Below are 14474 nucleotides of genomic sequence, written 5' to 3' on the forward strand. Positions count from 1 at the left end.
TGGACTTTCCTATGTTTCCAACGAAGAGCTCCGCTCGAAACGTCAAATTCTCTTTCCTTCCTTTCCCGAGCGTCCAGTAACACAATCTGTATCACGTCCTCGTGTTGTTGTTCTTTTTGTTGTTGTTTTTTTGTTGTTTTTCTTTTTTGAACCTATATATATACCAAACTGTGTAAATCTGGTCCTGTGCTTATCCTTATCAATAGGATAATATGACAGTTTGAAATAGATTTTTATCCCACAATATTGAGATCATTGCTCGATGAAGTGATTGAGTTCACAAGAACATATGTTAATATTGATCACATAAACCTTGACTTTATAATGCATAGTGAGGGCTCGGCATAGATTAAAAATTCCAATACAGATGGATCGTTTGATATGTATCAGTGGGATCTCATAACAGTTCAGACATCTGTGGCCGTTGTGGGCATTAGGGGGTGCGGTTAGGTTAAGAATATAGTTTGCTAAAGGGTGTTATATGATATTTAATGTCAGCAACCCAGGTGAGATAGGGGTCTGCTAGACTGGTTCTATGGTGGGCTAGAGTGGGGCATAGGTGATATTTTATTATACTAGGCTTAGAGAAGTGGGTATCTGGGAGAGGACTGAAGATAAAATAAGGAAAAAGAATAAAGAAAGCAAAAGGTTAAAGTGAAGAAATATAAATGCATAAATAATGCCAATTGGGCATAGGGTCAGGGTTTAGGATTCGCTAGCTAAGGCTAAAGAACAGAGGGAGGAGGGCAGAGAAATACAGAATTTAGGGGTATTCTGTGGATATAGTTTGGGAGAAGGCAATCAAATGATATGCTGTGTTAAGGAATTGTAGTATTATACATTTTATCTGGTAGAGTGGAAAGATGTAGGGTGTCGTTTTAGATACGATTATGTTATATGGGATAGTGGAGACTGCTTGTAATATTAGGGCATGTTTGCCTGGAGAGGAAATATCTAGTAGTAATAGTAGAGTACAACTTATCATTAAGGAGTTCAAAGGAAGAGGGGTATTATATAATAAACTACACCTACTACTGAGTTAGAGGAAATACCAGATTGGGTATCAAAGAAAGCCAGCAGTAGGAAGTAGTCTAATGATTAACAATTTGGAATGCTACATAATATCATTGATATTATTTAATTAGATATTATTTAATCAGGTAATGCAACTCTTGACAATAATCACAGGTAAGAGGTTTGGATAGTGTGTTCCATGTATTATTTAACATGCACAGTACAAATAACTGTATCTTGGTATAAGGATTACTTACTTAGTGTAATTGGAAAAGAACTGGCTAGGGTGTGCAGATTGCTACTTCTAGGTTAAATACCTTTGCTATTGCTCATGCATAATACTGGGTATACTAACCCAGTTAGTTCCTTCAATATAGCATACCATGCTTTTTATGTGGCACCATCACCAGTGCTTTTTACATGGCACTATCACCAGTGCTTTTTATAGTAGAAGACACCTGCCCAAGGTGCCACAAGTGGAACCCACTGTACAGAAGATGGGAGTGATTAGGGTGAAGCTAGAAAGAGATAAAATTAATGGTGATAAGGTGTCAGGGGTGGACCTTCAAGATACAAGGTGAGTAGGGGTCACAAGAGTGTATGGAAGAGTGAGTGATGGTTAGAGATAGAGAATGATTGAAGAGGTGAATATCATGAAAAACAAGAACAAGTGTTCAATACTTTTTTAAAAATTACAAAAAACAAATCCTGAAAATCTTTTGATTTTTGTTATGATTGATTGCTAAGGTTTTAATATAAATAATATTTAACATTATAAGCCCAATTGGTGAGAGAAAAAGATGAAATAAAGGTTATTGGCAGGTTTGACATGTCTATTAATTAGAAAAGGAATAACAGTTGTTTACTTGGAATCACAGCTGATTGGCAACTGATACATGGCTGTTTGAATCTTGTAAGATGGCCTGTTACTCTTGTTCCATCTCAAACTGGTGTTTATTGTACCAAATATAATCTCAGCTATGAATCTTACCTCGCACCCCAGTTACACTGAACCAATCGCCAGTCTCCATCAATGTAAATAGCATTCCATGTATTTTGGAAGTTTTCTGGAAGGATCTTCATACCTGGCTCATAGCCAACACTTTTGGAATGGCCCTTGATTTCAACACACTGCAGCCCAGCATAACTGAAATAAGACAGACAGACGTATGAAGGAAAGTCAACAGAATGTTTTATAATAGAATGTCAGTTATCTTTTTCTTTTTTACATGTGAGAGAGAGAAGTGTGTGTGAGGGGGATGGGTTCTTGATCAATTTATTCAGATCCAGTAATTTACAACCAATCGTTTTATTGATAACTCCTAGTGTGACTGCAAGAGAAGGTAATCATGGTTCATTGAACTATTTTCAATCACTGATTGGCAATTATCTTAATGATCATTTCCACTGTAACTACAAGAGGGGATGCATGTAGTTCATTCAGGGACCAGATGGCAGTCTTAATCTGGGTAATGGATTACGTCTTAAGGAGAAAAAACCCCACCAAAGGGGTGCTTGGAAATAAATTGTTCCAAACACATAAAGTAACTGGTGTTGCTGTTGCTGTTACTGCTACTGCTGCTGCCATCATCACACCCTTGCTTTCCTCACACCACTACTATTAATACTACCCCACCACCACCATTTTGAGGATACCTTCCTCTCTCTCTCTCTCTCTCTCTTTCTCCCTATCTCTCCCTCCCATCAGTTTCAGCTATGTAAAGAGTCAAGGACACTGCTTACCCTCTAGACTAAAAGATAAAAAAAAGACAAAGACTGGAGCAATGTGAAATGAAGAATCTTGCTGAAGGACACAACATACTACCATTTTCCTGTAACAAAAACCTATGATCTTATAATTGTAAGTTTATCACCATAACCACAACCACCATCTGCTTTTCAAACGTGTCAAGGTCACACGGTACATGTGTAACATGCCATGAGTGTGTAGTGGTAAGTCTTATAAATCAAAAAGGTTGTAGATCTCTCTAAATCATCACAAGGTGGCGTGCTTATATCTAGATCAAGTCAACCCAGTGAAACCCATTCTTGCCTAAGCTATTTTATTTTGTGTTTCAGTCTAAGGAAGAAGGGTAGGACCAGCCCCATGACTTTCTGCAAACCCTCTGTTACTGGTTGGCAGAAAGGGAGGAATAAATCATACCTTAAGAGTAACTTACAGATTAGAAATCAGCTCTAAATGCTTTTAATACAGTGGACTCTGCTGAAGATATCCAAGGACCAGATTGTGATGTTAATTTGGGTAATGGATTAGGTCTTGTTTTGTTTTAATTGCTGGGTCTGAAGAAAAGTGATTAGTAGAGGGTCTGAGGCTGGACACCACAAGGTGATGAAGAGGAAGAGAGCTGAGTGGGATAGGAATACCAGAGTGGTTGGTGGTATGAACTCAGCCAGTTCTAATGAGAGAGACCATTATAGCAGCAGTAAAACAGTCAGAGAAAGGAGACCATGTACCTGTGGGTCAAAGGTTAGAGTTTGGCCATGAATTACTTTATGACTATCAGTCAGGTCGTCCTTTTGTGAATATCTGCAAACCAAGAATAGGTTCAGCCCAGTCAAACAAGCTTTGGCATATTTTCAATTTATCCAGTTTTACCAACAAGGCTAAGCTCATCTAAGGCTCTTGTAGAGGACACCTGTTCAAGATACTACACATTGGGATCAAAACCAGAACCACAGAAGTGAAAAGTGAACCCCTCAACTACATAGCCATACCCATACCACAAGAGCAATTGAATTCTACTGTAAGCTAACAAAACAGAAATCAACTTTACAATTCTGCTGCCTCTGTTGACAATAACATGTTATTCTGAAGCTGCAGTAATTGTTTACAGCTAGGTAGACTGGGCTATTTGTGAGTTAACTGTTGTGACCACTAACACAGTACAATGTCAGTGACAAAATATTGACTTTTGGCCTCCACTACCCAATCCATTCAATGCCATTAGGGCCATCTTTCTAATAATGTACTCCTAACATTTTAAAGAGTCAATGTTACTAGTTACAGTCACATGTTAAAACTTTTGATTCAAAATCAAAAGCTGATGTAAGTTGATAACACAAGATGAAATTATAAGACAAAGTCATAAGTGAATGTCATAAGTCAAAAAGTCATATGTTAATGTCATAAGTTTAGGTAAAAAATCAAAGTAAAAAATCAATATGTTGGATAGTTTTTTTTCCCTTATTACTTTACCTGCACAATCTCATAAAAAGTACATGGTAGGTTTCAGTGCCATATTTAATTCCTCTCAGAATTCCTAGTGGTGTGTCATTGTCTACAATATCATCAAACTGCATCACATTCAGGTCCATAACTGTTATCCATCGGTAGATTGCTCTAGACAAATAACAGGAAACAATTATCATGATAAGTTTTCTGTCCTTCAATAGTTACACACACACACACACACACACACACACATTTATTTATATACACACACATACATGTATCTTTGAATAATAACAAAAATCATTGACATTTTGAATGCATTTAATATATATGTTATTCTGCAGATATTCATTCTCTTTAGTCACTACAAGTGAAATACCTTGATGTCGTTATTAATCAAATGTTATGTGACTTATGTTTATAACAATCTAGCCTTCCCTACTAGGATATGGTTATAATGCAACATTTATGGAGGAGTGAAATGTTGATCTAAATACTGAATCAGAAATATCTGGTAAAGTATACTGCATCAGAGCATGCTACTACATATATATATAAATATGTACACACATGTAAATATTTAGTCAATAGTTGTTAGCCCAGCCAAATATATTCTGTTTTGTTTATGGCTCAAGGACTTCAAGTACTTTATTATAAGTTTCCAGACATATCACCCTCTAGAGTAAATATATAAAAATCTACATATAAATCTATATCTATCAATCTGACTGTCTGTATGGATGTGTGTGTATATATATATATATATATATTACAGCCTGGCTGCTTTCCAGTTCCCCGTCAAACTGGCCTGTACATGCCAGCCTGAAAAGTGAACACTGAATGATATACACACACACACACACATATATATATATACATACATATAAATAAAGTTAGATAAGGCTGGCTTATGGGATTACCCTGGGTTTCACATCTATAGAGCATTTAGCTTTAAGGCATATCATCAGATCCCAAAACCTGTTGGCTTTAAGGCCTCCCTAGCGAGTGGCCTCTCTAGAATATGGAGGAGGAAAGGACCTCGCTACTCAATGTCAACAACAGGAGATTGTCTCCTTTCGGTTAGCATGCAAGGCAAACATTCTAAAGGACTACCTCAACCCAGGGAACATCCTTAATTCCAGAATAGAGGTCTTCGGAAATTCCTGCTGGTCTATTGAAACCCACAAGATAACAGGGTCACTGGCAATCGATAGACAAAAGGAGACAATCCTCTGTTGTTGACATTGAGTAGCAAGGTCCTTTTCTCCTCCAAAATCTAGAGAGGCCACTTGCTAGAGAAGACTTAAGCCAACAGGTTTTGGAATCTGATGATACACCGTAAAGCTAATCGCTTTAAGGATATGAAACCCAGGGTAATCCCATAAACCAGCCTTATCTAACTTTATTTATGTTATATACTGCTCTATAACTTAGAGTGGGCTTCTTTTTCGGATTTATGCTTTGCTGACTAGGACTTTTGAGTGAGATCGTTGCCAGTGCCCCTGGACTGGCTCTTGTGCGGGTGGCACGTAAAATACACCATTTTGAGCGTGGCCGTTGCCAGTACCGCCTGACTGGCCTTCGTGCCGGTGGCACGTAAAAGCACCCACTACACTCTCTGAGTGGTTGGTGTTAGGAAGGGCATCCAGCTGTAGAAAATCTGCCAAATCAGATTGGAGCCTGGTGTAGCCATCTGGTTTCATCAGTCCTCAGTCAAATCGTCCAAACCCATGCTAGCATAGAAGGCGGACGTTAAATGACGATGATGATGATGATGATGATATATATATATACACACACACACACACACACACGTGTGTGTGTATGTATGTATATATATGAACAGGTTGAAACGTGTTGTACCTAATAAAGTATTTTTCTCATTCCATCTATTTTATAAATACTATATATATATATATATATATATATATATATATATATATATATATATAGATATATATATATATACTAGCAGAAAGACTGCCCCCTAGGTGGTTTTCTGCTAGTCACATGATAATATTATCACATTTGATTCCCAATTCTAATAATTTTTATGATAATGTCTTCCATCATACCTTTGTTGCTAAATGTTCTTTTACAGTTGCACATTTTGGCATTCTTTTGGTTTAACCTGAAGAAATGCCAAAATAAACAGCTGTCTTTGTTCATTCATTTCCCTAAAAATCTTTTATTTATTTACTTTTGTTTTAAAGTGAAAGAAGGAAGAAAGTAAAAGATGTATGTATGTATATATGAAATGAATGTGTGTATGAGAGAGAGAGAGAAAGAGAGAGTGAGTGAAGGGGTGTGTTGTCATGTATACGTACATACATAAATAAATAAATATGCATACATCCTTTTTGTATGTGTGTGTGAGAGAGAGAGAGAGAGAGAGAGAGAGAGAGAGAGAGAGAGAGAGAATGAGTGCCACTTAGACATCACTCCCTCTCTGTCACACACATACACATGCACATAAACATACAAAAAAGATGTATGCATATATATTTATGTATGTGCGTGTACATGACAACACACCCCTTCACTCACTCTCACTTTCTCTCTCACACACACACACACACACACACACAAACACACATATACATAAATGTATACAAACGTACATACAAAAACACGTGTGACAGACTATAAATACACAGAGCTGAACATGGTGTGCAAAAAGTAAATAAAAACAATTTTTTATGGAAATTAACAAAGTGTGCGGGGTTCAAGCGAAAGAATGCCCATATTTTTTGGGACACTCCATGTTGAATTACAAAATTCTAATGTAATATTTGTATAATAACAAAATCAAACCTGGAGTGTGTGTGTTTATATTACAGAGACAGTGTATGTGTGAGAGACAGAGAGGGGGAGAGAGAATATTGCAAACAATGAATGAAATAAATATGAAATGAAAAGAATCATATAAATAAATGCTCATTAAAAACTATCTTGTACCGAATATTTAAATTTGTGAACTTGAAATATTCAATAATAAAAGTAAGTCCAGCAAATAAATTTTCATGAAAACTTCGATTTATAAGAAATCTCACTTGTTTAGTAAATATTTCTTTCAGTAATTTATCATATTTGTCTGCAAATAGCATATTAAAACTTGAAATGAAAACATTAAAACAGAGATTGAGAGATTTTGCAAATGAAAATGGAAAATTTTGCCTGCAATGGTTGCTACATCAATAGTGGAAGTTGACACTGAAAAACCTTATTAAAGATGTGAATCATATATATAAAGCAATGTTATATATTTTAAAAAAAATAAATAAATAAAACAAAGAACTTATGCATCCGAAGTCAAATTATTCATGCATCCCAAGTATGGAACCAATTCGTGCAGCTGTTTATGCGTTAAAAGCGAATACACACACACAAAGGTATATTTTATATATAAGATATATATAGATATATATATATAGGGAGAATTCACGAAAAAACAACAGACGAAGACAGGTGGTGTAAACAACAAATGGATGTATTAGTATAACGCTCAGGAATAGAGAAAGTCTTTAACGTTTCGAGCCTATGCTCTTCAACAGAAAGGAATACAGAAAGAAATAAGGAGAGAAAAAAGAGAAAAAAATTATGCGTAGTGGTCAGCGATGTATCATGGCGAATGATATATATACACACACACACACACACATTTTTCTTTTTATTTGTCTTAGTCATTTGACTGCGGCTATGCTGGAGCACCACCTCTTTAGTTGAACAAATCAACCCCAGGACTTATTCTTTGTAAGCCTAGTACTTATTCTAGTGGTCTCTTTTGCTGAACTGCAAAATCACGGGGACGTAAATACTTCAACATCGGTTGTCAAGCGATGATGGGGGACAAACACAAACATATATGTATATATGTATATATGTATATATATATATATATATATATATATATATATATATATATATATATATATATAAACAGGCTTCTTTCAGTTTCCATCTACCAAATCCACTCACAAAGCTTTGGTTAGCCCGAGGCTATAGTTGAAGACACTTGCCCAAGGTGCCACATAGTGGGACTGAATCTGGAATCATGTGGTTGGTAAGCAAGTTATTTATCACACAGCCACTCCTGCACCTATACAGATATATATCTCGTGGGCATCGGTACCATTTTCCTCTTTCTCCGTTCTTCCATTCTCCAAACTTTCCATCTTTCCGACGAAGGGCTACGCCCGAAACGTCATACACTCTCTCTTTCCTTTCCTGAGCGTCCAATAATACTATCCATATCACGTCCTCACTTTGTTGTTTTTTTGTTTTTTTGTTATTGTTTTTTTTAACTATATATATATATATATACACACACACATATATAATTCATATATATATATATATATATATATATATATATATATAACACACATACATATACACACACACACACACACACACATATCTTTCATCAGAAAAAATAACAGGAAAGCAACATTATTGATACTTCAACAGATTCATTTAGTGAGTTCATTTCAGTACTGCAATACCACTTGCTCTTCTATGCAATGCTTGCATCATCTCATCAGGGATACAGAAATATTAAAAAAAAAAAAAATGAATAGCTTGATTGCCAACTTATATAGCATAGAAGGAGTGTGGAATCAAATCAAGCAAGCATCTAGACGAGTTAACAATTGTATTTAACACATATGAAGTTATGTGGGGTTTTTAGATTGTATATCAAGCATATGATATCAGAGATAAAGAGTTCAAGAGATTTGTAAAAAAAAATCAACAATCATGAAACTGATTATGATATCAATGCGTATCTGCTGTCTATACACAGATGCCTACACAACACTAAACACACAATACATGTGTATACATGCATCTGTCTATCTGGTTGGCTGTATGTACGTACGTATGTATGTATGATGCATGCAGATAGCCAGACAGACACTTGTATTGGTTTTTCATGTATGTATATTGTTGTGTAGGTGTAATTGTACATAATACAGATATACGTAGATAACTTAATCAGTTTTATAGCTGCTGCTTTTCTTATAAATCTCTTGATTTATCTCTTTATCTCTGATCTGATATGCTTGATATACAATCTAAAACCCCACATAACTTCATGTGTGTTAAATACAATTGTTAATTTGTCTAAATGCATGCATGTATGTATGTATGTATGTATGTATGCATATATGTGTGTATGTATGTAGGTATAAACATACATGTACATGAATATAGACATATGCTCATATAATTCAATACAAAAATACATTGACACATAACACATACATATAGCACATGTTTGCATGCATATAAGATATATATATATATATATATATATATATATATACACTCACACACATCTGTGCCTTTATGTATCTTTGTGTGTGTGTAGGTATGTATATTTATAGAGAGGAATATATATACATGTATATATACATGTATATATATATATATATATATATATATATATGTGTGTGTGTGTGTGTGTGTATATATATATATTTATGTGTGTGTGTATACACACACACACACACATATATACATAAACATGTTGGTCTTACAGGAAGCTGTATATACAGTAGTAGAGACAGAGAATAAGAATTGCTGCTCAGCAAGAGATAATCATTTCTAAGTATATCCACATATTTTATCTTCTGTGGAGAAATTAATATATATGCATACAGGTATATATGTATGTATGTGTATATATATGTACATATATATATCATCACCATCGTCTACTTTTCCATACTTGCATGGGTCAGACAGAATTCATGGTAGATGTTCTAGGGCCAGATACTTTCCCTGTTGGCAATCCTCACCTGCTTTCAGGTGAAGTCATGGTTGAACATGTTTTCCCAGAAGACTGTCGGCAAGGGGCACAGTTTGCATGATGAAGTTATTTGTTTACATCTATCATATGACATGAAAACAAAGAGATATAAATACAATACACCACACACATGCAAGATGACAAAGGGCTGAGATGATTGGCAATTTGTGGTGCTGGAGAAGACCCATCCAGCTGAGGAAAATTGAGGCCATAAAGACATGGTGTTTATGTCCATGTTTCTGCACACAATCTCTCCCCGACAAACCTCTCCCCAATAACGAATCTTCCTAACAGCTTCCGCATCCCAGCTCCCCACCTGAGTTTATCACTCACTGTATTCCCCTCTCCCCTATCTCTCACTTTCCCTTTGCACCCTTGTGAACCTACCTGCACACAATGTGTTGAATCTCTTTCCCACAGCATATCCTCCTAACACCCCCCATCTACTTGTCTCCACTCACTGCATGCCCTTCCCCCACCTCCCACTCTCCTTTTCAATCTTGCAAACTTACCCACTCACTCACCCTACCCAGTTCTTTCTTGGTCCTACTTGTACACACCTTCCCTGTAACTTTAGTGTACAACCCCACCAATCACACTTTTTCCATCATTTCTCCCTTCTCATTCTCCTCTCTCCTACTGAAGTAGCCAAGATACTGTCCCCTCTATTCATACTCAACCTTTCCCTGCCTGGCACAAAGCTACCTCTCTCGATACTGCTTCCCCAATCAGTTGAAGGGTTTTGCTTTGTAAGTTACTTGGTGACCTTGCCAGTGATGGTGCCATGTGAAAAGCACCCAGTACACTTTGTAAAGTGGTTGGCATTAGGAAGGGCATACAACTATAGAAACCATGCCAAAGCAGATAGTCAAGCTTCTTGGTGCAATCTTGTGACTAGCTAGCTTCAGTCAAACTGTCCAATCCATGACAGCATGAAAAATGATCATGACAGTGGTCTCACACACACACACATGCATATATATGTACGTACGTGTGTGTGTGTGTCTCTCTCTCTCTCTCTCTCTCTCTCATATATATATATATATATATATATATATATATATATCAATGGATCTCAGATCAAATCACTTGTCTGGGAAGTAGACCTCTGAAATTATATGTATATAATATATTTATATTTATAATGCCACTTACATTTATTTAAGTTTTACAATACTATAACACTACAGAATAATTTTATTTTTTGAGATAATCATTAATATGTTTAAAATATGTTGAAAAATATGTTGAAAAATATGTTGAAAAATAAAAAGATAGTCAAATACAGGGTGGGGCAGAGAGGACGAATGCTTTTGAAATGGCTATTACTCAGCTCCAGAAGGAGGGACATATGTCTGACAGGTACCATTTAGTCCATGGTGTCTTAGTATTTTTTTTCTTTTCAGATGAAGCTATGGTGCTGTGGATGATAGAGCATTGCGTGTTTGCCTATCACAGTTATGTGAAGAATAATGAGTCTGTCACAGCAGTTCAGTATGAGGTTTGACACCACTTCAACATTCACTGAAATCAGGCTGTTCCCCACTGTAACACAATGTTATGTTGGGTGAAAGCACTTCATACACGAGACTGGTGGAACACGTCAGACAAGCTTTGATACGAAGTCTGAATCACTCTGCTCGGAGCCATTCCACTGAACTTGGCATCGGTAATCGATTGGCAAGGTGCATTTTGCATGAAGATCTGCATTTCCACCCATACAAATTGGTCATTAGGCAACAGTTGAAACCATGGGACTATGCACAGCACCTTAACTTTGCACGACAGATGGATGCAATTTTTGAGGCAAATGACAACCTCATTTTGTTAATGAGTGATGAAGCTCATTTTCATCTCAATGGCATGATGAATCAACAGAACTGTCATTATTGGGCTCTTGAAAATCTGAGAGAACTGCATGAAAGACCACTGCACAGCCCCAAAGTGATGGTCAGGTATGCTGTTGGAAAAGCTGCCATCATTGGTCCTTACTTTTTTGAAGATAATAATGGAAATGCTGTTACTGTGAACTCTGAGCGATACATCAAGATGATTAACAACTTCTTTGTGCCTGAATTATGACAAAAACGTATACCTACTTGATGTGTAGGATGGGGTGACGGCCCATAGAGCCAGAGCATCAATGGACGTTCTTTGCCCTCTCTTCAGTGGTTGCCTCATTTCCAGGTGTGCTGAAATTCCTTCGCCCCCTCAGTCTCCTGATTTATCCATGTGTGATTATTTCTTATGGAGAAGCCTCCCCATACACTGGATGATTTGGAGGAAGCTATTCGTGTGGAAGTTGCCCAAATTGACAGAACAATGCTGGAGAGAGTGTAGGTCAACTTCCAAGAACACTTTCAGAAATGCATCAATGTAAACAGTTACTACATGATGGATGTTGTTTTCCACATTTGATTTTGACAAATGCTAATTCAATATGAACACATTGATGTCAATAAAATTTATTTGCAGGTAAAATTAATGATTTTGTGAATTTTTCAAAAACGTATGTCCTATCTGCCCTACCCTACGATATTCGATACATAATAAAAACCAAGAACCAATTGATAAAATGTACTCAAGCTGTAAAAAGGATAAAAAGTTAGGATGAATAGTGAGTTGTAGTAACTAAGCTACATAGGGAACATACAAGGGAGATGTGGTTCTTTGACCCATCTAGGAATGTAGTAATTCTCAACAAGAACTGATGCAGATCTTTACAGCTTGTCCAACACATGCCAGTATGGAAATCAGATGTAAAATGGTGAAGCAAATGATGATGAGATGGAGGGTTAGGTTAGGACAATTGTGCTGATGATGAATATTGAGGTAGAAACATGTGACCATGACCATCCTCTTATCTCCAGACAATAAGCCTGTCCATTTCCTTAATGGCATATCAGTTTTGAAGAAGCCTCGATTCTTAAGATTGTCTCCCCTCGTCATAGGGAGTTCTAAACTGTCATTTGTTAACCATGACACATCCTTCAGAGATGGAGATAATTGTAATAAATGTAGAATTTATGTTGAATGGTATTTCATACACCTGTATTTGTACATGTATATATTACCTTGCTTTCTCCAATTCAGATTGAAGATGTTCCGTAAGCAACCTGATGAGGTCAGTGTAGGTACCCTGGTTAGTTTCAGATATCTACAAAATATAAATCAATAATGAACATTTCATTTTATTGTTATTGCAATTGATGCTTCATTAAATGTTCTTATAACAATCTTATCTGATAATAGTTTTACCTTATAATATTTTTGCCAAAGTAGTTTACACTTGAAAATATTTTTGTTTCATATGATTTTTTTGTGCCATAATATAACATGATTAGCTTATGATAAGATTTTGAACCTGATTGTATTATACCTGTTTGTAGCCATTTTAATGTGTTATACATTTTCTAGTTTTATAGCATTTTTATTGTATTACATCTACTATATTTAATTTGATACAACATTTCTAGTGTATTATAAAATATTTTACACATCGTAACATTTTTTCACTGTGTGTATCCCTTGACTGTGTGTACCTCAGTTTTTGAGGCAACTAACAGAGTTGGCACCAGGATGGGGACCTGGGCATAAAACTCTGCTTCAAAAGTAAACAATGATGAGTATGATTAATTAAGAAGCTTATCATGGACCCACAAGGCTAACAGAGCTTTGGCATAGAAAAGGGATTTAAAATATTTGTTGTTACTGCTGGTGTTGAATTATAAAGATTTTATTTTAGGTTTTTGTCTTAAATACTAAAGGTAAAAGGTTCATGGCCTAGTGGTTAGAATGTTGTACTCTTGATTGCTAATTCATAGGTTGTGTTCTGGAGCAAAACATGTTATTACATGTTGTTCAAAACCACTCAGCTGTAAATGGTTAATTCTTCAATGGACTGGTGTTTCCTTCAGAAGAAATGTTGAACTGCCCTCCTAGCCATTGGAGTGGCATTATTTAAAAGCTACAACAGTGCAAAGAAGCACATAGTGACAAATGGTGTAAAGCAACATCTAATAGTTAGTTTGATACTAGAAAGTTGCCTGTCATATTACAGGTAACTATGGAAGTATACATTTGCTAGTATGGGTAATATCAAGAAATATGTCATACATACCATAATTATAATGTAACTTTTTATCAAATTTCTTGTTCATCATCATCATCGTTTAATGTTCGCTTTCCATGCTAGCATGGGTTGGACGATCTGACTGAGGACTGGTGAACCAGATGGCTACACCAGGCTTCAATCTGATTTGGCAGAGTTTCTACAGCTGGATGCCCTTCCTATCGCCAAGCACTCCGAGTGTGTGGTGGGTATTTTTCGTGCCACTAGCACGAAGGCCAGTCAGGCGGCACTGGCAATGACCTCGCTCGAATGTCTTTTCACGTGCCACCGGCACAAGTGCCAGGAAGGCGATACTGGTAATGATTATGCTCAAATGGTGCTAT

At 36.3% G+C, this 14474-nt stretch overlaps 1 protein-coding gene across 1 annotated transcript in view; it reads right to left on the bottom strand.

The window, feature by feature from the left end:
• LOC106868781 (hillarin) overlaps nucleotides 1-14474 on the bottom strand; it is a 124037-nt gene that overhangs the window by 3932 nt on the left and 105631 nt on the right. The window contains exons 7-9 of the mRNA XM_014914199.3: nucleotides 13094-13176; nucleotides 4232-4375; nucleotides 2006-2161 (exon numbers count right to left, since the gene is read on the bottom strand). Coding sequence (XP_014769685.1) covers nucleotides 2006-2161; nucleotides 4232-4375; nucleotides 13094-13176 — 383 coding nt within the window. The remainder of the gene's footprint in view (nucleotides 1-2005; nucleotides 2162-4231; nucleotides 4376-13093; nucleotides 13177-14474) is intronic.

The sequence above is a fragment of the Octopus bimaculoides genome, chromosome 8, assembly GCF_046866305.1.
Source record: "Octopus bimaculoides isolate indiv1 chromosome 8, ASM4686630v1, whole genome shotgun sequence".
Lineage (NCBI taxonomy): Eukaryota > Metazoa > Mollusca > Cephalopoda > Octopoda > Octopodidae > Octopus > Octopus bimaculoides.